This window comes from Hetaerina americana, unplaced genomic scaffold (assembly GCF_022747635.1).
Source record: "Hetaerina americana unplaced genomic scaffold, ioHetAmer1.1.p SCAF_71, whole genome shotgun sequence".
NCBI lineage: Eukaryota > Metazoa > Arthropoda > Insecta > Odonata > Calopterygidae > Hetaerina > Hetaerina americana.
The window spans coordinates 47843-75178 of NW_027287328.1; the positions used below are offsets into that span (position 1 = coordinate 47843).

Here is a 27336-nt window from a genome sequence, read left to right on the forward strand (position 1 = left end):
TACATCCTAAGAAAGTTCCTTGAAAAGCCTTGTAAATGTATGGCTTGATAGAGCAATTTGGTCTGCTTTCATTTTAAAAACTTTATTACCAAGGTGGCGAGCAAATATTTGTAGACAAGGTTTAACAATTTCTTCTCCATTAGAAAAAGGTTTCTTTTTTTTTGCCCATGCTTAAGCAATGTCATGTGACGCTCCAGTAATCGCCATCTTCACTACTTTTTTTAACAAATATATTTTTTCATTTTCGGATTTCTTCCTTTTTCTAAGCTACATATTCTTTTCGTAACTCAAACCCAAGAACAAGGCTAATTTTTTCTTCTATATTAGTCTGTTACTGTGCTGTATAGTGTCTCTTAAGATCATATATTCTATTATGTGAAAGAGTTCTTTCACATACCATGCAAAACAGTTTTCCTGATGAACTTGCGATAAATTGCAACTCATTTTCTCACTGTCCATTGAATTCATGCTTACAAATCACTTTCTTGGATTCTATTACTCATTTTCTTTGCTGTCTAATGGGTAACAGGAATTTATTAATAGAAAAGTATGATATCACAAAAAGGTAAAAAGAACAAATAGATAAAGAAAAGTAGGTAGGTCGTATCACTCAGAATATCTACATATATATATTATATGGAATTTGAATTCTAAGTTTGCATCAAGGAAAAGTGGTGGCTCTATTCTTTTTTGCAACTATAATATGTATTTAATCTTGAATCTATATTTCAATCACCCTTAATACAAAAACCATGAGTACACTCATAATGAAAAGAGAAACTTTGTAATTCCACATAGATTTATTAGACGGACGACCTAGGTTTCGACGTGGCACGTCATCATCAGGTCTGATGATGACGTGCCACGTCGAAACCTAGGTCATCCGTCTAATAAATCTATGTGGAATTACAAAGTTTCTCTTTTCATTATGTTAAGTCGATTCCATGAAGTCACGCCCGAGACAACGAATTATGAGTACACTCAATAAAACGCTGCTTCAAACTCTAAGCCACGATGGCTCACTCAGAATTGACTGACCATATGGAATTCTCACCGCTTTTTTGCGCATGACTAAATTCAAACATGATGTGGTGCTTGCAATCGTTTGACCAGGAACACACAATGGCAACACCAATAAAAATGTTTGTACATTTGTAAACCCACCTCAAGTAGCAACTCACAAATTCCATGGTAAGATTCAGACACAGAGAAGTTGAACATTACCTAAGGCGGCACGAATTGAACTGAGATTTTGATGTTGAAAATGTTAAGCTGGATTCAGTTATGACAACTATTAAAAAAAAAGTAGGCATAAGGATGCAATGTGCCATTTGTAATCATCCATTGAGCCAGTTTGGCAACTCCTGGTATACCCGACTGACTTAGTCCACCCTATGATTGCTTGGTGGCATGTATACATGGACAAGTTTGTTGATTCTACTCTTACTTATACAAGAAATATTATATCCGTTGATTGCTCCATGTTAACTATGCTGCTTCTTACCTTTTCATTCAATATTATTGTAACCCCTTCCTGGCTCTTGTCCCTTCCGTGGTATATACCGTATAATTATCACTCGATTAATCCCCGTTATCCTTCCATGTCACCTCATATAGACCTAAAACATCTATATTTCCTCTTCTCATTTCTAGCTTTACATTGTCTAATTTTCCTGCCTTCAAAGTTGTCCTTACATTCCAAGATCCTATTTTCACTAATTGTTTTCTTCTTTGTCTTCCTTTTGCTGCCATTGGATTCGCCAAGTCCCCCGGCATTTCCCTAGTGTACTTACACCTTTTTTAGTATTTTAATCTGGTGTTTGTTACGTATATGAAAAAACCCCATCTCCTGAAAAAATATTGTTTTCTTCCTGCAGGCATTCCTCATTTCTCCACTGTAGTTTGCTACTTAATTATGGTATTAATCCAATCATAGTATTTCGTTAGATACTGACCGGAGAAGCCTTGCCTCTCCCCCTTCTGGCTCTGACCTCATGTATTTCATCATTTGTGAAAATTATTTTATTTGCTCCCCTGGTGATTTGGGAAGCTCCATTAAAATGCACAAAATTTAGATTTTATGTCTCTGCACAATTGAAAATGACTTCTAGTTATAGGTATTAACACTCTTGCACATATATTTCACCATAAATGCACAAATATTTCAATTAAAGTTCCATAGCGTAAGACATAATAAATTTGGAATGGATTTTATTCCTTTGAAACACACACAAGTACCGTGGAGGCAGCTTAGGCATTTCAGGCGTTCATTGTGTACAAATGCCAAATGTTTCTTCTTCCAAATCTTATCCCTGAAATTGTATGGAGAGGTATTTTTTCGTTTGAGTTAAAATATTAACGGAACTGAAGTGTTGTACAACATTTCCAACACAGTTGTGTTGTAATGTTGTGGTGTTATTAATACTAAATGTAATATTTCATTTTTAATATTTGCAGCCATAATAAATGAGTTGAGCTTGGATGCTCAAAATATATTGATAATCAATTCAAAATACTCAGTTCAATATTTGTAATAAATTTAGTCCTCGATAGTTTGGGAATTTTAAAATAGCGATTCTTAGAAATAATAGATATTTATTAAAATTCATTGAATGAGCATACAATCTATTTTTAATGCAAATTTTATCTTTCATTTATGGCAGTATTGTGGATTTACATTTTTATAAATAACTTAAACATATATTACAATCAATTCAACAAAATGCACGATTAGAATGATATTTTTATGAGTTGAAATATGTAAATATTTCAACTCATAAATGAGGATATTCACGCTGCTGCACGTTACTCAACCATCAAAGACACGCATATACTTTATGGATAGTTACCTGTACAATGACTACTTAAAGTACATACAGAGCATCTAAATGTGTATCCATATCCTTGTTAGTATATTGCCACCAGGATAGGTATTTGGCAGCGTAAGAAATCTGTACATTCAATGAATACTCACGGTGGATATACATATAATGTGAAGGGGAAGGACTGGATGCAATGATAACTTTTCTTAGCTGAGAACATTTCCTTAAACTTATTGTATCTCTACACATATATAAAATGGAAAGACTGTCTAAACGGTTCTTTGGTATTTCACGAGCATTTGTCATACGGTGGAATATAGTCGTAAAGTTTTATGTAAATTCACGTATGCATCGTCAAGTGGCCTCAATATCATTTGTACTAAACGCCTCAAACAAGGAAACCTACAATATCATGATTGCAATTTTTAAATTGAAATAATTACATATGAACTTAATTGTACGTCGAAACTGAGCCCAGGGTTCTCATTCGCCAACCGATTTAAGAACTAGGGTAAGGATATTTCCATTGCGCTAAGGCTCGGCGAACCGAATCGTGGTCACCGTCAATGCATACTTAACTCGGTGAGTTTTTAAATAAGTATGCGAACCAGCACTTTGTTACATCGTCTATATAATTAAATATTGTCGCCACAGTCCAGGGAAAAAATAAATTCAGCACCTTAGGCTATGATCTTACCTTATAGAAATTTCCAACCCACTTAATTTCCCACTTTACTCTCATCCTAACGCAGACTTTTGTCTCTCAATATCATCAGTCCACCAATACGAAAGAAATATGAGAAATCCGTTGCGAATTTGTTATCAATAGGCGCGAAGTTCTCATCGATTTTCGATTGCAACCGAGGTCACGTTGGCTTCATATCTACTTGACCGTAAGTGTTTGAGCCTGGACGGGAAGAAAATTTTGGGAAGTTTAGAAATTGAGAAATAAGGACATTTATCGGGAACATTTCGCATATAATATCTGCGCATATGATTTTTTCATTCGGTGTTTACATTGCAAATTCCTCCACATTTGTTTAAAAAAATCCCATATTAAAACGAATCAGTTTTCACCGCCGTGATATGTATGTACCTACGTGTGGAAAAAATGATTTTATCATAAATTATATTTATGCTTACAAGACTCTGTACCATGCAGCTTCAGTGATCCATAGCAAATTAAGTTCATATCAAGCTTCATAAAATGAAATTTACTGCCATAGAAAATAAATTAAAAGCATGTATCTTAGCAAATTGCTTTTGCGACACATTCCTACTAACAATTAATATTCGTATAATAATGTTTCCATTCCTTTTATAATTTTCTCTTGGTTGAATGTGTGATAGATTAATTTCAGGAAGATCGGTATAAACCTGAAGATTGAAAATTCATTTTAGTACATGTTTTAGTTTTTAGGATACTTAAAAAGCAATTAATGCACCAAGTTGGGGAGGGCATTTGCATTGCACATATTGAAGAATAGAACATCTATTAATTTCGAAAACATCAATGAAGAATCACAAAATTTTCTGCAAAGGACAAATCCTTATACATTAGCCTCCTGATTTGACTAATCAAAAATAGGTATGTATTAACCCACCAAAGATAATGGAATAAAATCTTGCCATGTTTGTATCCCCAGCATCGTAAACTTTTCTGGACCTTTTCGTTTTCTCTCTCTAAACGTTTGCATTCAAAATCCTAAAAAGTTTTGGTATCCAGGTTCTTTAGTTTTTTATCTCTCGGTGTGATGGAGGTGCATCATATTGATATAGAGTAATAAATACTTGCTTGAGTCATATTGTCATTTTATAAGTGCTTGGGATCACATTAATGGGACATGGTAGTCTAGTGGTAGTCGGTACAGGCATTAGGTACAGCATTGGGCTACCAACCAAGAGGAAAGGTTGATTGGCACCAGGCGGTGATGCCTCTGGGCTATTTTTTCTCCTTTCATGCAATTTTTGTAAATATATATGAATGTATATGTATACACAGATGCGCAGCCTCTATACACGTTCAAGAAAACTATGTAGCCCTCGGGGCGCGGTATCTATACAAATTCATGATAACTACAAAGTTCTGGGTTCGCATTATACACAAGGTGCATGTTGTTAATGGGAAAATATGGTCCTTGTGCACGTGTCAAATTTCATCGTACAATCTGCTGGTCATATTTAAAATATAATCAAATCAAAGATTTTCCATTGACTCTTGCTTGCTTGAATTATTTACATTCAGAGTTACAATTTCGCATTTCCCCTATGAGCGTTTGGCGGAAATTAATGGCACAAAATACCATTTTCCTTTTGTCTCCTGGAGCATTTGGCCTTTGCCAGCAGAGCATAATATGTCATTAATGTAGGTAAATGTTGCAGTAGAAATAAAACACCCAGGATTCTTTATCATGCACTTTATTGTAGTGAGACATTGCATACCCTGTTATTAATAAAATTATACAAACAGCTTTTAAGATTTTACTAAAACAACTTTCTCTATTTGTTCCGTAATCTGCTTTACAAATACTCAGATTTCCAAGTGAGAAAATATTTTTAGTTTTCCAAGTATACAAAAAATACTGAAGTCATTTCACAATGGCAAACATTTTGAATCTAGAATTCAACATTTTTAGGCTATTAGATGAGAGGTCATAAATAATGAGTTGCTTTTATTTTATGATATAAAACGATTGTGATATGTGGAAGCCTAACAACTTTACTAGGAATTAACACAACACATGCACTCACTGGTAACTTCTTAATATTTTTCACCAAACAAATTACAGCCAATAAGTCTTACAATTAAAACATAATGACATATGAGCTTCCCTGTTCCAATTGCGGGTTATTATTAAAAAGGAGATGCTTTACTTTTTTTCAAGTATTGCTCAATAAAGCACTTAAAGTTATTATAAAATGATCCATTTTCTAGGAACGCTATATCATAAAATATTTACTCTACAATGAAGAGCAATTATTTAAATAATGCGAATATACATTTCCAACATTATGAGTTTTCAAGCAGCTAAACCTGTGCACAAGTAGACTAATTGAAGTAACTAATAGAATGAACAGATTTAATCTATGAGCATTACCATTTGATTGAACAAATGCTTGAAATTATAAGCTAAAGAAGTATTATATTTACTAGAAATCATGAGTTCATCAATGATTTTAAATTATTGAATTAGCTCTGGCAAAGTAAATAATACTCTGGTGGCAATGAAAGGCAAAATTATAGCATATTAATGGAATTGATAAAATTATATTTTGACAGAGATTTAGGTATGGAACTCGACAATTGATTCAAGTCAGCTCCTCAATAACTTCAAGTACCTCCTCAATTGAAAAACTTCCAATTATTGATTAACAAGTGGCACAATCTCACAACAGTTTTCGAGTAATATTAAACTATATCCCAATGAAATGCATACATTGCAAATAATTTGCTATGCTTTTTAGATTAAAATGCATTACCTGAGTCTAATAAAAGACCAATAGAATAATAACCAGTGATGAATGACAAATCAATTACTTTTTTTTTTCTATGTTGATAGGATGCTTCAATGTGAACAGTACGCAATATTCTCATGCATAGCAAGAATACATAATAACAAGTATTAAATATGCACACTACATTACTGATATATAACACACAAACAATTGACATTGTTACTTTAATTCACATGAAATGTGTCTTTCATTGAACATTTTATTAAAACTGTCGTTCAAGAATGACTCATTTTGCATCTCATGCAAATGTGCCCAACAAATATTGCAATTCCCTCAATAACAGTTCATAAATATAAAACACTAATTTCCTCTCACAAGCTACCAAATCTTAAGAAAGAAATTCATTATTAAATTCAGCTATGACAGCACGAGAGAAAATTTAATGCAGACTCTTAGAACAGTCAGAGATTTAGAATAACCCAATGGACTAAGAAATCAAAAAAGGTATTATGAGAACTCTTTTGGATTGAAAGATATGGTGATTTACAGAGGACCACTATATGTAAAATTTATGTTTCCCAATAAATTATATTGGTATATCATTTAGGTATACAAATATTATGCATCAAACATGCAAGAACTACATTTTCAAGTTTTTTTAGCCATGAAGACAGCTTTTTTACAACAAACAATAGTTCATTTCCTGGCACAGCCATTACATTTTTTGGAAAGCAGTGTAACCTAGTGTATCAAGCAACATCACATAAACATAATTATATAAAGAACAAAACCTCTTTAATCATGACAATATTGTAAAATAATTCAATTGCTCACATACACGAACTTTAAAAAAAAAAAATGTTGGTATACTATATAGCTTTTACTGTCAGATCTTTAAATAAAAAGAAATTCTTTCTTTAATAAATAAAGGAATAGTTATTCTCAGAAAAGAGACAGCCACAGCCTTTTTATAAAAAAACATGTAAGCCCTGTTTCTTCTAAAAATAATACTGCACTGTAGTCAGAAAACACCATTTAAATAAGATTATTACATTAGTAATACAATAATTCAAAAATCTTAACAACCCTACTCATCTTGTACTCAGATTTGGCCAACACTCAACAATACAAACACCCAGTATAGTATACAGACTATAATTTAATGGAAGAAGACACTAATTTCAAACAACACTTCTTACATCATCTAATAAATACAGTCAGCCTTTGATGATTTTTACCGCTCATCAATTAGCTATGCCTTAAATACAAGGTAATAAATTGCTCTTCCTCACACTGAAGTAATACATGCAGCAATATAATCTGCCTCACCCTTCAATGGGTAAAATTTTGAAGTTAACTGTATCCAAATTTCAGAGTTTATTCAAACAGTAAATGTGTCAAATTGTCAATATTCTGAGCATTGTAACTTCTGCATCTGTCAGTATACAGTACCACAACCAGTTCAAATGTAAACAACATCTTTAACAGCCCTAATTCTTGCCTCATTTTTTTTCTTGCTTGCTTATTTCAAATATCTTGGAAAAGTACTTACTTTTGTTGGGTAACATTGATAATAAATAACTTGTGTCATGGTTTAAAAAATGCCTGGAAAAGTTTTCTTTTGTCTGTACAACAAAAATAGATCAACTTTCACATTCCAAAGTGTGGCAATTTGTGCATTTTCAAATCAAAAGGAAAACATTAACTATTCTTTTGGCAAAACAACTTTTGGATGCGAGCATGTTTGATGATGAACTTGCTAGAGGAAATTCCAAAAAAAAAACAAGAAAGCTATCATAGATACCTATTTGAGTGAAGTGCATTTATCAAGATCAAATTTTTCCTGGAGGAATAGTGCACAAACAAGCTTTTTTTTATTTATACGAACAAGCACAATTCTTAAAAGGCATCCTGTAATGGCATTGACTGTAAAAAAGACTGTCAATGGCACCCAAAAATATTACTATTGCTGAATGTCTGTGAAGGCATGTGATTAACAAACACTTTTGGCTCAAACTGCCATGACACTTAAGACAATCACCCAAAAATTACAACATTTAATATTGATTCAGGTACTATATTTTATTAGTAACAAAGGAAAAATATATATGTTTTGGGAAACTTTTTGCCTGTTATAATCCTCCAGTTATAACACGACCTCCAATAACTACTCAGTGGAAAATTATTCCAGAAGCGAGTGAGGCAACTTTCTCTCAATTGTATACAATTTTTTTCCAATCAATTAAAACAACCACCACAAAAACAACATCAAAAGTTGTATATAAAAATTGAAGTGCCTCTCTTCAGACATGTAATGCTATAAAAATTCTGGGGTTTGCCACATCAGCAAATCTGTGTTTTACATTATGCCTATGACACATTGTAGAATTTGATGATAGAAAAAGGAGCATAGTGTATAAATTAAGTACTCCAAGGCACCCTTATCAGCTCACAAGAGCCTTATGAATTTCAAATCAATCAATATTGGAGAGGGGGGTTGTTAACATTTAAACACACCAACAAGAGAAGGCCACTACACTCAATTTTAAAACCCCTCCCCTGTACGAATCTTATCATTCATAATCACCAAAGGCTCTTCTGTCCCCTCCCAAATGGGGGACACACTTGAAAACTCGGGAGCAGCAGCGAGGAGCACAAAAAGCAACTTTATATATATATAAATATACATACATATATATATATATATATATATATATATATATATATACATATACATACACACACACATATTGTGCAGCTTCTTCTGGTATATTAAAACGCAGAAGATTATTTTCAAATAAATTGCATTCATATAATAATAATAGTAATAATAGAAAAACATTAAAGATCACAGCTCTGATTAGGAATAGAAACATTGTCACAAAAGATTAAATTATTATTAACCCCGGAGGTCAAATCATCGAATGAACGTCAGTTCTCAAAAAGTGGAAAGGGCCAGATGAGTAAGTGATTTCAGGAGCCATTAAAAGGTTCCATGGCTGTATAAATTGTCATTTGCTGATACATCCAAATCAGAGTCCAGAGGTAGTAAATTTTTTATCCTTCGGTCCACTCAGGTGCAACAGAAGTTCAGCACATTCTAAACAGTAATATTAACTCATTCGCCTAACTGGCCCACTCCTTTTTTTTTCCTTTGAACAAAAAAATACAATGCGCCAAACACTTTCCTGACCAAACTTAACCAAGTCTTTCTGCATCTTGTGGTACAGAAAAATTATTTTAAAAAAACATTATTGCCTACACACACGCATTGTGCACTTGTGTTTCTGTGAAATCCATTCTTCAAGGTTTTACAAACACAGAAGTCCGTTTGGTTAAGAGTACATCAAACGTAAGCCAACACGAGGACAGATGCTGCCTCAATTGGCTTGAGGCCTACCTCAGTAACTGGCCGCGACTGATGAGTGGCGACCCCGCCTGGCATCTCCGACACTACGAGACTGAGGGGTTAGACCACCGCTGCTTTCTGAGGAAGGGGCTGACCCCATGCGGGAGTGGGAAACAATGGGTCCAGGGCTTAGCACAACGTAGTGAGTCAGGCGTGTGGGCAGGCAGCCAGCATTCAATTGGTAGAACTCCACCAGCTGCAGAAGGTCATAGAATTTGGTCGTTCCAGAGTCGAGTGAGTAGCAAACAGCATCTCGGACCGGATCTACAACCTGGATCATAAAAAAAGTAACACTGAGCAAATCTGCGCAAATCCTCAGACTTTCATCCTAGGATTAATCTTCACTCACAAATTTAGTGAAGAGTTGAAACATTGAATTACAATGATGATCAAGGGCAGCTAGGAGGTACCAACTTACTAGGAAGCATTGGAGAGAAATGGCAATTATTAATCATCATTGCTCTCCAATATGGAAAGTTTCCACCAAGTTAAGCCTATACTATACAGTTACTAAGAAGCAGGTACTGCAATCTTACAAATCTGATTTGTTTCACCTCCTCATCAAATCTGTTTCCCAAGCAAAGCACTCATTGCTATCATTCCACCATGAGCTTTCATAATTTTTCCACATGTTAATAAATTTGACACCATGATCAAAAATTACTCAGAAATCACTAAACAATTAATGGAGCTGTGTTCGATCCCATGACTCATAGCCATAACCCAATCGATTAAAAGGTTTCAACTCTCAAAAATGTGATAAGATCACTAATCAAAACTTCACAAAAATTAACAGGTCACAAACGAATTATTCTCTTCAAAAAATGTTTTTGAAACAAAAGCCTCATTGACAACAAAATTGATTAGGGCTTTACAATACCTTTTTTATATTTTAAAATGTTTTTTATCATGCTTAAATAATGTGCCAAAATTAAGATTAAAATTTCAAATAGAAATCTGCTACTGATCAGAGTCTGACAACTTTATCAATGTACAACAGCACATTGAAACCAAAATTTTTTAAAAATCTGATCAAATTTTTTATTCGAGTAAAACATTTTCTCCCCCGAGAACTTGTATAGCTAAATAATTTATCTGGAATCCTATGGCTCATGGTATCATGTACTTACTGGTTGTATTTGGTAGTGGCTAACTTTTCCACGGTATTTGAAGGTGAGAACAAAGGAACCTGGTGTACTACGGCTTTCACGCACCAGAAACACCCTAAAATATAAAAAAATATAACATTAATTACTCTCCTTTTAATGAATATTATCAATTATCTAAGACAATAATCACTTCCATAGATCAATGAGAAAATTTGTCCTCTCCATGCATAAAAACTTCATAGCTTTCCCTCTTCTAAAAAGAAATAATTTTTTTATCTCTTTACTACAGCTCACATTCTGCACTTGATCAAAATCTTTGAGCATGTGTACAATTTCCAATGAAGTGGAATATCAATGAAGTAAAAATGAAATATTATTGGGAATTTTGAGCTTCGATGTAAATATTTATATGCATTCAATGTTTTCTCAATCCCAACATACATGTTTGCAATGGCAGATGCTAACAAAGAGAATGAATGCCGTATGTAGCTGTAAAAATCAAAAGCTTGTTCAAACGTTTATCAGGGTTGTACTAAGTATTTAAGAACAGGAAAAAAGAAAGAATGATTATACTTGAAAGATAGCACAGAGAACACATACGTGATCTTTGCATCCGTATATCTTTGAATAAAAGCCAAGATGCTTCTTCTGACAAATGAAGTCAAATGAACGTACATAAAAGTGACTTAATATGGAGACGTTCCCGGATCAATAACAACATGGCCATCAGTATTCAAACAATTGAAGAGTAGTGTGTTAAGATAAAAATAATAATTGCAGTTTTGCTTAATGAATTAACTAAGAACATTTGATGTTACATTCCAACAAAGTGCTGGGTAAATAATTTTGTTTTTTCGATTGCTTCTTCATTACTGCATGCATCTATTGATTTTGTTTTGTTTTACAAATGAATTGAGAAGTGTAAATTCTGTTCATTTAATTTGTTCAAATAATGCTCATGGCTAAAATTTTAGTTGAAATTTTGAGATGAAAAGTAATTTTTGGCATAGTACATGTACTAGATTTGATCATCAAAACAAAGGAAGATGAAGAATGAGGAAAGAAATATCTCACCCATCCACTGTGCCATGCCTGCTAACCAGCTGGGTTGCTTGTTCCCTGGCCATTCCACTGTGGAACCACGGCTGCGTTATGTGAATGCCGGACTCAATCCCTTGAATGTGCACTTGGGTCAAAGACGACGACTGGGGCTTATGGTGGATGTTACTGGCATATATGGTTCCTCCATTATTTCCTTTGTTCCCTTCGGTCCTTTCTGGAGTTCCAACATTACCACTTCCTCCTGTACTGATGTTGTTGTTGTTATTATTGTTGTTGTAGTGCCTGGCAGATGGCCTCCAGCGTTTCTTCCATAGGTAGCCCTCTGCCATGGCAATCGCTCTGGCTTCCTTTGGGTCCTCGACAATGCGACCCACACTCCCAGTGAAATCCATGGCCACTCGTGAGCGAACGCTCTCCTGGTGAAAGAAATTGAACGTGTAAAGGGATATACCTATAATTTAGGCACACATTATCACTTGTTCTCAATTTGACATGTACCATTGACCATTCTTAGCACCTTAGGTGAGAGTGAAGAAAATATTCTTTGGTCAACAATATTTAGCAATTATGTATTCGATGGTTTATAGCTCAACTTTGTGGATGTTCATGTTCATTAAATGAAGAACACAATGTATTTCTCAACATTGGAAGTAAAGAAAAGCGGAAAAATACATTGTGTTTTTCATTTAATGAATTTAGCAATGATATTTAAGTCTAAAAGTGAGGAATTTCACATTTAACAACATTATTGTAATGGCATAACATTTCTTTGTTGACGTTTTTCATCCAAAATTAGGCCTGAGAACTGTTAAGAGGGTAAAAAGAAACTTTACACTTCCACAACAAAGATTTAATATTTCACGACCATGGTTTCGGTTTCGTTGTGAAATAATAAGTCTTTATTGTGGAAATATAAAGTTTCTTTTCACCCTAATAATGAAGGAATTCCACAAAGTTAACACTGAAACTGTTATGTTTATCTGAGAACTGTTGTTACAAAATTAATATTACCTATGATAAATAAATATCATGGCACAGTAATTTTTTTCCAAAAATTCTGATTTGGCTACATGAAACAGGTGTCAGAGTTAAAGGAACACATTTTTGGACTTATTTGAGCCATTTGACAAAATATCAGCTACATAATTCTTTCAAGAAATATAACAAAACATGACTATGAAGAATTCAGACATTTTAAAATTAAAACTATTGAAACTTTCTCAAAAATACTTCATGTTTACATATTTTAATTTCCTTAATTGTCACAATGACTATTGCATGCACAACTGTTCCTGCTTTGAAAATGAAGAGGAATCGTGAGGCATATATAAATAAGATCTCAATGAACCAAAATTCACTTATCACTATTATTACTGTTTGTCATATTAATATAGTATGAAGAGCGCATTTCTATTCAAGCACATGGCTATTACAGTTTTCTTTGAAGGTAGTAATAGTTGAGTTTAAGCGGAATCATGGTATATATGCGACTGCTTAGCTTTCTATGGAAATCATCCACACTGCTTCCCTTGAGCAAGTCAAGTAGGAGAAATATAGGGATAGACTAAGGGTAGGATTGGTTAACCATGGACCAAATGTACAGCATGCACAAGCTTAAAATTTGCTAGTTCTATAAGAGAAAATAAATAGCTAAAACACTGTCATAAAATATCATTGAGACACGGGCTTTAATATTGTGTAAGCATCAGTTTCCCACTAATCAATTTGATATAATTAAATGAGGAAATGTACTTACATTGGGAACATGATGACTGTTGTATTCCTTCGGGCTCATGGTTTCAACCTGCTTATTCTTGAATGCCCTGTAGTTTTCACGGAGCTGCTTTCCGTACTGAAATGAATGAAAAGGAATAGAAAACCTAATTATAGCAAAACAACTGCTGTGGTAACAGTGCTGGGTTTACAGTAGCCACCTTCAGAATGATTAAAAATTGTATTCATATTTATAGGAGGGGTGTAATTCTGCGATTATTTAAGATAATGTTGGATCACTTTTCGTAATACCAAGTGGGAAGTCAGCAATTTATTTCCTTCTGTACACTTGACTTGATATTACAATTATTGGTAATTTACTAGTTAAGGCAGGTTTGGATGGACACAAGACTATAATGAGTACAAGATAGTACAACAATAATTCCTTGATTCTCCTTAACAAAACATAACCTGATAACCGGCACTACAATAAGCCCCTCTTCAGTTCTAAATTCTTCCATTCTCCCTCCATTCCATCCAACATACCTTTCCTATTCCTACAACTTCCCATGTGCCTAACATCCTCACATATATCACAATCCTCAACATCCTATTGTCAATCAAAATGTTCTGAATCTATCTTTCCAGCCAGCTTTGGATTTCTCCCAACAATCCTCCCTCCTTCCCCACCATCCTAAAGCATTTCTTCATTTGTTTTACTTCCTGTCCATGTCACCTTTTCCTTCTCCAAACCCACAAGACTCCAATCTACACCTAACACTTTGCTTCTACGACCAAGTTTCTGGGTCAAACAAAGCCACGATCCAAACCAAATTTTCAGTGGTATTTTCTTAACATCCTCCTCCGTGTGATAGCTCCCTTGCCCAATGCAATTCTTTTCTAATACCCCTACTACGTTGACAATTTTGGTTGAAAAAAATTCCTATATAGGTAAACTTTTATAACTGCTTAGGAGTATGAACTGTTGTTTTAATATTCATTTAGGCTTTTCTTTTTCTCAAAAACTGAACATATTTTGTTTTTTTGTATTGGTTTTAATTCCATAGCTATCACACAGCCTATCTAATGTGCTCACCAATAATTACAATCCCTTTCATGCCTGGCAAACTAACTCATCACACCATAAAATGATTTCATGAATTTCCTGCAAACTTTCATTCCTATCAAGTTCTTCCTACGCCTGTTGAACTATTTCTCCCGCATGTGCATTGAAAAAACCGGCGATAGTGGATGGCCCTGTTCCTTAACTCTACTCATCCAGACCCTCCGGCCGCCACTTGAACCAGAACAGTATGAGACATGCAGGTGGCGGATAAGTCGTCTATCTCTCCGATCTACTTCCATATTCTACAACGTTCCATAATTCTACCCAATTTACTCTCTCGAAATCTAAGAAACAAACAAATACATCGTAATTGTATTCTATGTTCCTTTCTATTATTGACCTCATGACTGCTATGGCATAACGCGTGCTTCCTACGCCCAGTCTGAACCCAGAACTGACCATCACACCTAAGTAATTGTTTTCCCTGCTCTCCATCCTCTTATTGATGTCCATGAGAACCACTAAATCAAACTAAATCCACTAAAATCAAACTCAAGTTACGAGTTACGTCTACTAAAATGAAAAATTTCAAAAAACGTGTTCGATTAAAAAGATTGATGCAACAATTTTTGGATTTCTTATCAGAGGGAAAAAAAGAGGAACACTCGCTTATTCTAAAATGCGAATTCCCATTTGAATGAGGGAAAATACACGAAAAAGCGATTAGATCAATTCCATTTTTAATGAAGCCACAAAACGGGAAAAATTGTGCCCATCTCAAATGCCAAAGCCACTGAAACGACGTGAAACATATCTACATCATCTACGATACGGCTAACCTGACAAATATTATGAATAAGTTTACATTTGCCGAATACATATGTCATACGACGCTCCGTTCCTGGTGGCAATTGCTATTTCAGTTCAAACACCAGAGTGGGTGAAGTATTTGATGTTGGCCTCTTCGAACGCACCGGCAATTGCGGCAAACACAGGAGAAATTTTCCATTTGCCGAGCAAAAAAACCTCGGCGTGTTGCCTACCTCCCGGCAGGTATTTCATTAACACAAGTACGCTTCCCGGTTGAAGCAAGAAGGTTATGTTCCTGGTTATACTATATCAGCTGCGATCAATGCCCATTCGTTCAGAGAGTTGCATAAAGCGGATATATAGGAAAAACACTATGTTTAAATAGTTGATTCCATCGGTTGCTACGTTTTAAGCCAGCGGCGATGGATTCAAAACCTACATAATTCAATTCGGAACAAATTTTCCAGGGCACCGCGATCGGAATCTGATGACATGATGAATTGCCGTCACCGAATCAATGCAATTTATTGAAATAACGCACACTCCCCTCTTGATCGGAGTGATGGCGAGTAATTCCGCTTCTCGAAAACAACGAGCACTCCCGATTGAAAGGAGACGGACCGTAGGTACGTACTTTTACGATAATGAAGCACTTCACCGCCCACGTCTGGGCCTGCGGTTTCTTCGTGTTCGTCATGGCACCAACCGTCAGCTGCGGAGGACGAAACACCGACTGGATATTCAAAAAACCGCTTGCGGGTAGAGAGCGAGAGAGTAGAGGGAGGTACTGTATAGGCAAGAACGGAGCGACGGCCGTCGACGGTCCACTCCGCGCGAGATCACGGCCGGGAATGAAGCAGCTCGCTTGCCCTTTCCTCGAGCGCTCGACTCGCCCTAACCGTTATATTCGCGCGACCGAGAAGCCAGCCAATGGGAAAGCGGGACGGAATCGGTTGGTCGGCAGGAATAGAAAGTACGAGTTGCTACAGGTTGGGGCGTTCGGGTAAGGAAGGAGCACTTCTTGCCCGTGAAGATGATATAGAAAAAAATCTTTTATCACAAAACCGGAATTGCGCGTGATAGCTACTTGTTTTTTTTTAAATAATTTGCGGGCGTCCAGCAGTTCCACGAATAATGCCAATGATACCTCGTCCATCGTGTGCCATCCATCCCTGCGGTTTCAACCAGGTGTTATCGAGTTTTGGCTGTCCTTCTGCCGTCCATAAAAATAAACCTTAGGTTGAGAAGATGAGCGACGCTCTCGACTAAGCTAGCTAGCCCCCACCCTCCGTCCTATTCCTGCGGGTTTCGACTTGTACAGGAAATCGCCAGGGCCTGTTACATCATCCTACGTGACCCAGAAGGATTATAAAAAAAATTAAGTGGGAACTACCGCCAAACTGCTGAAATCAGTCGAAAGAAGTCACTCGTAAGCATTTGCATTGACGAGGAGAATTTTAGTGCCGAATATGAATCGACAAAAGATCTTTATTCGCAAATAAATCGCTAGACATTACAAAAAACCGGGATTTTTTAATTCGACCCTTTCGCTAGGTACTTTACGCTTTTTCCACTTGAAACTAACGAGCTATTTTCGCTCCCGCGCATGTGAACGGGGTTGGCTGGCAGTAATACAGTCGCCAAAATCAGCACATGGCCAGAATGGTACCGGTTTTTAATTTGGCTCTTAGACAAGGATGTCCACATTGATGGTAGATGCATCGGAAGCAACCAACGATGAGGACTCTGGAACTATTTTAAGCTTCGGACCCAGTTTCGTTTGCAGAGCGCGATTTTCCCGTTCTGTCATTCATCAAACGAGTGAAGGCCTTGTGATAGTCAACACAGAAGGAAGTGAAACACTTCGGCGTTTTTAAGTTCCCATTTTCGGCGGACATGCAGTAATAGCGGAAGAGTTGCGACAGGGAAATCTTGTAACGGCACGAAAGTATGCACAGAGCGAAGATAACGAAGATAACTCTTATTCGTTCGACAGTTGGCTCATACCACCTGGGATTTCGAAGTTTACGGACGTCTCTAACTACAAAAGACGAATGCAAAGTTTCGCTCTTTTAATCAGACCGTGTTCTTATTATAAAAAACGTTTTTTTATAGATTTCTCTGAAATGGCGGACTAATTATCTCGTTTCCGCTTTGTCACCATCACCTACATTTTTAAGCACAGCATCACCCTTAAGCTATTTCTTGCTGCGAGCTTCTCGGCGATAAGCCAAGCAAGTGCAGACCACATGATCCCAAATCGTTATTAAAAGTTAAGGAGTGATAATATTAGGTTAAATGAGTTCGTAGTGGTGAAAAAGATAGCGTACCAGCCGCAATTTCTACAAGAAACCTTAATTTCACCGCCTTATCACAGATATGAAAACTTAACCACGGCTGTCCATACTGGATCCTGCCACCATTTCATGTCGACCGCGGAGGCATGCGTCACTTCTGAAGATGCCCATTTGGGCAAAATGATCAAGACGAGCAAGTGGTGACGAACGAGTATAATGACTAAGACCTACAAGCTTTATCTTTGCCACTCGACTAAGGGAAACCCGGATACGTTGCTTTACTTCGTCTCATGTTTTATGCCACTCTTCATTGATTTATCAACAACAGCTTGAATGTTACTTTGGACGTTTACAGAACGTGGTTTTCTTCCTTGTACTGATAGAGTCGACTGAATGGCAGTCGCAAGGTGAGGGCATCGATCGTTGGGGGCTCATATGAAGGTGCTATTTGGATAACAGGAAGACAGGTGGAAGACAGAAATAACCATCGGAGAAAACAATGTAGTGCAATCCAGGGTATCCAAAACGTACCTTTAATTTTTGCACTACCAATGATGATCATGATAATGACTGATGGTGGTGATCTGGGTTTATATTGAACCACGCTTGAATTGAAAATTCTCTCTGGTTTATCAGTGAACCATAAGTTGCAATCCACGGTATTAAATTAACGGAGTCAAAAACTTTCTTAAATCATGTAATTCCTCTCCTGGGTGAAACACATATGGGGAATATGTGGATACCCTAACAAAAAAATTTGATTAATTAGAAGGGTAATGGGGAAATGTGATGAAAAGATCAAAGTGAAATGTTATCTTTCGCGGGTTAGGCCTCATTTAAAATATGCTGCAAGAGTATGGGATCCTCATGAATTTGGATTGATTGCCGAATTGGATCTCGTACAGCGTAGAAGATCTAGATTTGTATATCGTTTTTACGATAAACTTAGTAGCGTATCAAAATTATTAGAGGAGCTAGGTTTGGAATCACTCACGGAGCAAAGGTTAAATTTACAAGTCAAATCTCTCGCAAACATTGGAAGGATATCTCTTAGGCAATGATGTTGAAAATTTATTATTAGCTTCAGTTCACTACGGTAGGAGAAATCGCGTCAGTAAAATAAAAGTGATTGAATGTAGAGCAGATATATTTAAGATGCCATTTTTTCCACGAACGATAATGGATCAGAATAACATTGTCCGACCTCGATAGAGTCATATTCGGGTCAAAATTAGTTTGGTGTGTATTCACCTCCTGCCACACATCCGAACGGTGGCTTGCAGGGTACTAAAATATTTTTTTTAATAAACTTAAAAAAGGAAGTATAAAAGGGGTTGTTGCACACTTTCCAAATCGAAGATCCATCCCAAGGTGAAAAATATCTAGCTTACAATTGCATAAGCTACTAAACCACCCACGATTCTAAACTATTCAATTAAATTACAGTAAAGGTCGTGGTCACACGATCAGACTTTGTTGCAAACTTTTTACGATAGAAATTATCATAGCCAACTCGAAAGTAATTTAGTGCCACCCAAATTGTGATGTCCTTTCACGCGGACCAATAACAGTTGAAAGTTAGCCTGCGGTGATTGAGACAAAAGGTTGTGCTGTTGTTAGCGTAAGAGTTGAAATGGTTATCCTCGATGGCCAATTATAATGGATGGAGTAGACAGGATGAAAGACAAAAATCAAAGAAAATCATGGACGAAGCGCTGGGTTCTACGGCGAGAAGATGGATTGGGTGCTTGCTCAATGCTAAATAATGAAAGAACGTATTTAAATTACATTCACTCTCTGATGACTTGGCCGAAACAAATGATCAGTGACTGTGATCATCACGCAGAATGAAGGAACTTATTTTACTTACGATATTTTTTTAGATTTTGGTGAGCTTTTTTATATTTTTCTCAGTCATTCAGCCGTACCTTCTTCAATTTTCTCATATTGTTCCCCATCTTCGCATACTCTCTAACCTCCGCACTTTCACGCAAATTTTGTGATGCCAGAGGCATTGCCAAGGTATGCCTTCCGTTTTATAACTTTTCCATTGCCTAAAATCTTATTTATCACATTCATTCTATCTTTTTTTTAAGGAAAAACTGGTTGATTTCGGGTAAACATCTCATTCAACGTGACTTCAATTGCTACAATAGCTTCCGTTGCTTCTGTTCAAGGCAACATTCTTCTGTTCCTCTCCCTCGCAATATTTCCTCTAAATAGTAGTTGCTTGAAAACCATTGCAGAAAAATAAAATGGCATCTAATCTCGACTTTCTACAAAGTTCTAAGGAAATCATCAAACTCGCAAACAATAACGTCGAAGCTCGGGTAATGTTCTTTCACACGAAGTGTGAAGTCATGTTTACCCATGTGGCATGGCTATGAGAGCCGTAATTAATAGCCGCCAGGGAACAATCACATAGCATGATATTTAATCGTTTCAGGCGTAACTTTGTGGAATTTTTCCATGATGAATAATGTCAAAATAAAACTTTGTAAATACACTTATGTAAAATAAACAAACATTAATGCGACCCAGGTTTTTTCCTGAGGCACAGCATCATCAGGCCAAAATGAATGACGTCAAGATAAAACTTTATAAATCCACATGAAAAATAAACTTTAATGTTACCCAGTTTTCACTGCGGAGCAGCGTCATCATGCCTCATGACGCTACATCGCAGTGAAACCTCGGCCGCATTAAAGTTTATTTTATACATGTGGATTAACAAAGTTTTATTTTGGCATTACTAACATGAAAATGTTGAAATACCATTCCATAGGGTTCTGCAGCATCAACTGAAGTATCAACTCAAATTCCGGCATTTATTTGACTTTATTTATAGTACCCGGCAACCTACTGCTATGGTGTATGGCAGGGGGTGATAACACCCCCCAGACTACTGTAAACCCAAAATACTTTTCCCTCCAAGCGCGGTTGCACAACGCTATTCCGATCTATTATCGTTTGCGGGAAAAATGCAGAAATTTAACTGCCGAATTGGAACGCGTACAGCGTAGAGGAGCTAGATTTTTAAAACGCTCTCATGAGAAAACTTATTAGCGTATCCAAAATATTAGAGGAGCTATTCTGAGAATCACTCACGGAGCGAAGGTTAAATTACAGATTAAATATCTTGCACACATTATTACCACAGCGTTCGATATATCAAAAGAATTTCTCCGAACGGGAGATCAAAGGCAAGGACGCTAGAATTTGGAGCAAACTTATAGAACCGGCATTCGGATATTTTTCGGCCAACATTTTTCTGTTGCAACTCCATTCAAGGAAAACTTTCCGCCAACGGCTGCAACATCAAGAACCGCTGTTACTGATAATCCAGCGTGTGGGGGAAAATGTTTCAACTCCCGTCATCACTTGAAGCATTTTTTCTTACGCGGGCGGCGGTAATCGTCCTATTCCTTGAAATAATTTCCAGCCTCCTCCCCCCCCCCTCCCCTCCCCGCAGGCGTCACTCCGGGATTTCGCAACGCGAGCGAGCGTCTCGGGCGTCCTACGTGAGGCACGTCTCGTACTGACTGCGACGAGTGATTCAGGTCGTGTGACGATTTTCGAAGAAATCCCTCGAGGTTATCACCTTGAGCGATAGAATCCTGCGGGACGCTCCTGTGACGGTACCCCCGTGCACTGTGGCGCAAATGGAATTACACAGAGCCGGGGATCGGGCGGAGCGTCGCGGAAAACGTGTCCGCTCCTTAAGAAAGGGCTTCCATTCGTTCCCGCGGAAGAAAATACAGCGTCGTATCCCCATTAAGGAAGGCTGCTCGGTCACGCAGTGCTATAGTAGTCTCTCGGGCGGACCGATGTGAGGGCAAGGCTGTGCGATATTAATTTTTTCCGATGCCGACCTTCGATATTAAATGAAGATTAAGGTGGCGACAATACATCTACATTACTATAACTTCTTATTATATCGAGCAATATCGAACGTATCATTTGGGGGATCGAGATGGTGAGGTAGCTATCGTACTGGCTGGCCACCCAGAGGGCTTGGGTTTAAATCCCGGCGCTGTTGAATATTTTTCAGAGGTATCTCGATCCCTACTTCGGGTGCTTTGTGGAGGGCACTTTGAGTGAGTACGCCGTCCGTCGGATGGGACGTTAAGCTGCGGACCCCTTGGCGCCTTTTGTAAAGAGTAGGCTAATGCCGACGCCGGGTTTCTCTCCACCCTTCATCCTTCCCTGTCCATCCCTAATGGCGCAAATGACCTCAGCTGTCGGTCGCCTCCCCTTAAAACTACTACTACTACTACCACTACGTATCATTCGTCAACAATATAATTATATCGTGATGTTGACTGCATCACCCATGTCGAAAAAATTGTCCATACAGGTATGCTTATATCGCTATGCTTAGGCTCAAAAGATATGCTCCTTAAAGTTATTCATATGGACATGTTTCCATGTAGTTATATGCTTCACCTTCCTATGAAATGATGCTACGAGTTCAGATATGGCAAATATGAACATTTACATTTCAAGTCATTATGTAAAATAATATCTAATCCTAGTTGCACATGGATTCATCCCGCGACGATTTTTGAAAACGGGAGAGACGGGTGGCAGGGCTTCCTCGCGCTGAACTGGAGTCTCACGTATACAAGAATTACGCATTTAATGCGTTTATAAGTGTTTTCGATATAAAAATATTTCACTCAATAATATTAAACCCACGACGATCTTATTTACTAACCGACCTGCTTCCACTGCCTGGACGAAGTGTCTCCATCTCAATTGGTTGATGAAAATATTTTAGCGCATTGAAAAGGATACTCTTCTCAAATAATTATCCTGAAGTACCGAAAGGTGATGCTTCAAACCTTCAAGCATTTTTAATTGGTGAGAATTGCAAAGAAATTGCCTGTTGAAACAATTATAGGCGTAGATTCGAAGATTTGTAGGAGCAATTATAGGCGTAGATTCGAAGATTTGTAGGAGCGGGTGTGGAAAAAGGAAGGAAGAGGTAAAATGGACGGAAAGGAAGCCGAACGAAGGAGTAATGGACACGGTGGAGGAGGATAAGCTGTTCTTGGGAGAAATTCCAAGGAGGTGGGAAAGGTGGATGAGGAGCATTCTCAAAGGAGATGTAATGCTGAGGACTTTGGTAGATGATAGGACGTTAGGCGAACGAGGAAGGATGGAAAAATATGAGACTTGTTGACGGAATGAAGGGAGGTGGGTAGTATGTAGAATTGAAAAAAGATTTATTGTGGTGTGAGGTATCCGGTCTATTTGTTAGGCGAGACTAAGAAATGTAACGGTGTTTAGAATGTGTCCAACCGAAACCTACCTTCAATGGTAGACGATCTAATCTCCCGAACGAATAAGTAACATATGCTTCAGGAATCTAGTACTTTTCCTTCTTCTTGTCCAATACGCTTATTCTCGGATCTCGGATCGGAGGGTGTATTCTAGCGTAATGTGCCATGGCTCTGGTATTAGTGAGGCTTAGCAGTATAGCACCGGTTAGTCAGTTTGTCCACGAAAAACCTAACTTATTCGATAGACTACCATTAATAATCTATTATTTAATGTAAGTATGTTAACCTCTGAACTGCTAACGAGGCATGTGGGGTGGGTCGTTCTCGAGTTTGAATCGCCCCACGGCCTTCCCAGCTTCTAAATCCGCGGCTGGTCATGGCGGTCGATTTTTCAGGGCCATATTTCATAACGGAATAAATTTTGGATGGCGCGATAAGCACCAATATTATCTCAAATCCCTCCCCTCCCCCGTCATGCGTGAGACGCCCGACAAAACGAAAAGCCTACTCTTTCCGTATTCCGGAACGTTTTCCTATACCGTTCACCAACTCCCTACCAACTCAACCCTCTTGAAGAATAGGTCCAAGCGGAGACCCTTTCGCCCCGGTCTTCCGAAGACATCGTTCGTTTTTCATGACACTGGTGGGGGGGTGGGGCGGTGGGACGACTGCCCACGGGGTCTCATCGCGGGCGAGCCTTGCGATCCCTACAGCCTGGCACCAATTAGCTCCCGACAGATGAGAATGTCATAATACCTCCTCGCGAGGACCCAATCCCCCATTCCTCCAGCCTTCCCCCCCTCTCTCCTTGCCAATTAATCGCCCCCGACTCTGCCCGGCCACAGGTCAGCCCTCTAATTGGCGGGAGCGCCTGGGAACGATGCCACATAGCGGCGTTCAAGTCTTCTGCAGACGGCGTGGGAGACACGATGGGAGGATTAAAGGGTAGGATGAAGTGCGGGGGTAAGGCGGAAGCAAGCCTGGGGGGGACTTGGTTATGAATTCATAAGATCGTTAGCGAAAGGGTTCGGGAATGGTGGGCGGTAGAGGTTGGGAAAAGAGGTTTGGCGGGGAGGGGGGGTACAAAAGGAACTGACCATCGCAGCATAGGACTTAAATAACACTCCCGAGTATTCCTTCAATCCTCCATCCGACTCGACCCGAAATCGACTCCGGTAGGTATCGGAAAAGCTTCGCGAAAAGGTTTCTCCCAGAAAAAATTTTGCCATGGCTGCACGATGGAATTAAAAATCGCTGAAGCGTTGATACATCTACGTTTTGGATAGCAGGAGGGGGATTTCATTAAAATCTTAACATCTCAAATTACTACGGAAATGAGTGATCCGAAAAATTTTTCACGGGATTTGACTTACACGCCATGTAAGTAATATGGATACGGTCGTATAGGATAATAGTGATATCGATGCTCCACGCACTTGTCCTACGCCTTCATCCGTAATATGCATTACTGGGGTGAGGCGATACTGAAAACAGAATTTCGCACTGTCCTCGTTTACCCTCAGCGCCACGTCGTGGTACATTGCGACTCGATATCGCAATGCGATCGTATGCTCATCGTAAATCGTAGTGGATGCATCGAAATAGAGAGTAGAAATCTCTTTTGCCTACTGGAATTGGATTAGCGTCTTTTCAAGGGCAACGAAGGGCTTTCGAAGGGAAATATATGATTTGGAATATACTATGATCCATCTTTGACAAAATACCAGAAGCCCTCACACGGAATCGGGCATCATACTCGTATTCTGAAGATCCTCTATAATCCACTGGGTTGGCAGTTAACGATTAAATAAATTCGTTAAAAATATTTTTTAATTGGCAATTAGAGGGTTGTCTTTTGAATCATAAACTTTGAAACCTAACGCGCAAATGATGGCATATCTTTTACTCAGGAAAATTTAGAATTTCCAGTTAATTTTTGACTTGAAGTAAGCTCGTACGTGCTTAAAAAAATTTATGAAAGTATCAACACTTAAATGTTAGCTCAAAAGTCTAGCTGATTAAAGGGCCCTTACTCATAGCAGTCACTTATCCCGCTGTACAGGCTAAATTCTTGTTGCATTGTTCAGCTTGGGTGCCAAGTTCGTCAGGAAATACATGTACAGGTATACGCTACATTATATTTAAAACTAACTCCAGATTTGCTACTCTAAAATTTTTCTGACTTAGCTTTAACCATTAAAAATTATCATGTACTCTTTTACTCTGTCATGTTAATTTTTGTGAGAACCAACAGAAACTACAATGCAACAATATCAGAGTGTAAAAATCATTAGCGCGCAGTTAGCGGACGACGTGGCTAATAGTTACAGCCGTTGTCTACCGAAGTTTCTGTCATCTAACAATAGCTAGCTAAAATGTTTTCATCCAACTTCTCAAGATTTAATAATTTAATACAATTATAGATATGACCAATGACCAGACAGCTTACGTAGCTATACCACAGTCCTAAACACTGAAACACTTTAACACTGAAACATTGAAACACTTTATCGTATCAAAATTCAGATCATTAGGGGGAGTTAAACCTCCTATGCCTCATTAATATATGTACTTAATCCGTCTCACTTAGGCTAATCATCACTGTGATATTAAAAATTAAATACGCGTGAAAAATACACGCGTTTTAATTAGCGTATGCCTCATACTTCAAGACAGTTGAAGACGATGACAAAGGTTTCTTATGAGGATGTTGAGTATTTTATAATGTTCCCCCCCCTGCAATATAGACTTCGATGACACGTACACTCATGAAGTGTTCTCTCGTGCAAAGTAAAATCTCCAATGGCTACCCATAAGTTATGTCACGTAGTTTACGAGTATACCGCCGTATAGTATGTATGGATACAGGTATGTCCCATCGCATGATGATGTGAAGCTTTCAAGATAATATTTACTTAGAACCACATCCTAATTACTCAAAATTATGAAGATTTTAATTTGGACAGGAAGTAATAGACCATGGAAAATATCAGCAAAATTGGTAACTACAGGTTACCTGTATACCATTTACAGCTTAGCCCCCAACGTGAATTTTGGAAGAAGATCAAATGAGTGGATAAACCGCAATGAATCAGAATATCCCAACCAAAATTTGAAACATGCACCAATTGTTCTGTACAAACGCAAAACACAGGGAAGTATATTTTCGTCATTGATACAAGTTTGCATGGGCGTGCATATCTTTGACCCCTTCGCAACGATTCTTGCATGCCAGGCAAATTTTGTTCACTTCCGCCCTCCATGAGTCACACCATGGAGCAAAATAAATGTGTATTTCTTTAATCTCTGGTCAACACCAACGATGCACACCACACGCGAAAGCCGCAATGACCCGGATTCAAGGAAAAGATGGGGGGGGGGAGAGAAAGGGGGAGGTTGGGGCACCGACAAATTTCCGTACCCTGAGATCGCTCGGATAAAACGTCCCCCTAGTCGCAATGAAGTTCGTTCATTTATTTAGGTGCGAAGCCGACGACCTCGTGTCACGTAAACCACCAGGGGTCACGAACCGTCCCGAGGACATTTTCACGCCGCGCACCACGGCCTCTCCCCCCAAACCCCGCGTGGGGCAGTTTATCCACACCGAATCACTTAACTACGGGTCATGTCCATCGAAAAAAAGCGTAGGGCAGGGCAGTGATTCTAAGCATCTTTTTCTTTTTTTAGGTCTTGGAAAAGGTTTGTGGCGAACCTATCCCGTCTTTTTCCGCTTGTGTGCTTGGTTTTCAACGATCCCGGGATCCGCGCAGCATAAACTTGGAATGGGGGGGGGGGAAGGAGAAAAAAATGGCATCGTGTGGAAATTACAGCTTTATCTCTAACCTCGAACCTTCGAAATGATGGATTCCCGTCAAATTAAGCATGAAACTGCCGCCTACGTGTTCACGCCCCCAATTCGGAACATTGTGAACGATGTAAATGACGTCATGGCTCCTCGTCGGAAAACGATCCACGAACGAATGCCGACGCCAATACGTACCTCTCTGCTGCTTGGTAACAGGGCAATTCGATCGAGATATATTTTATAAACCTGCCACCTGATTTGATTTTTTTCGTTCCACCCCCCCCCCCCCCAGATGTTTTCTTTCTCCACCGGTCGCCATGCAATCTCGCGGTCACGGTCTTTTTGCCGATCGTGTGAGTCATCCAAGAAGATGGTGCTTCTAGTGCATGCACGCAGCGCATCAGGATTCGTGATGCCAGGAACGGCATCCACGAGGAAACCTGGTCGCCGCAAGCCAGTTATGGTGGGGGACACTTCAGCCTCGTAGAGTGCCCCGTTACAT

The 27336-nt window shown here is 38.2% G+C and overlaps 1 protein-coding gene across 1 annotated transcript in view; it reads right to left on the minus strand.

The window, feature by feature from the left end:
* Positions 1–5232: 5232 nt before the first annotated feature.
* LOC139697279 (growth factor receptor-bound protein 14-like) overlaps positions 5233–27336 on the minus strand; it is a 306000-nt gene continuing 283896 nt past the window's right edge. The window contains exons 9-12 of the mRNA XM_071595937.1: positions 13615–13710; positions 11871–12274; positions 10818–10911; positions 5233–9958 (exon numbers count right to left, since the gene is read on the minus strand). Of these exons, the coding sequence (XP_071452038.1) occupies positions 9680–9958; positions 10818–10911; positions 11871–12274; positions 13615–13710 (873 nt within the window). The 3' untranslated portion in view covers positions 5233–9679. The remainder of the gene's footprint in view (positions 9959–10817; positions 10912–11870; positions 12275–13614; positions 13711–27336) is intronic.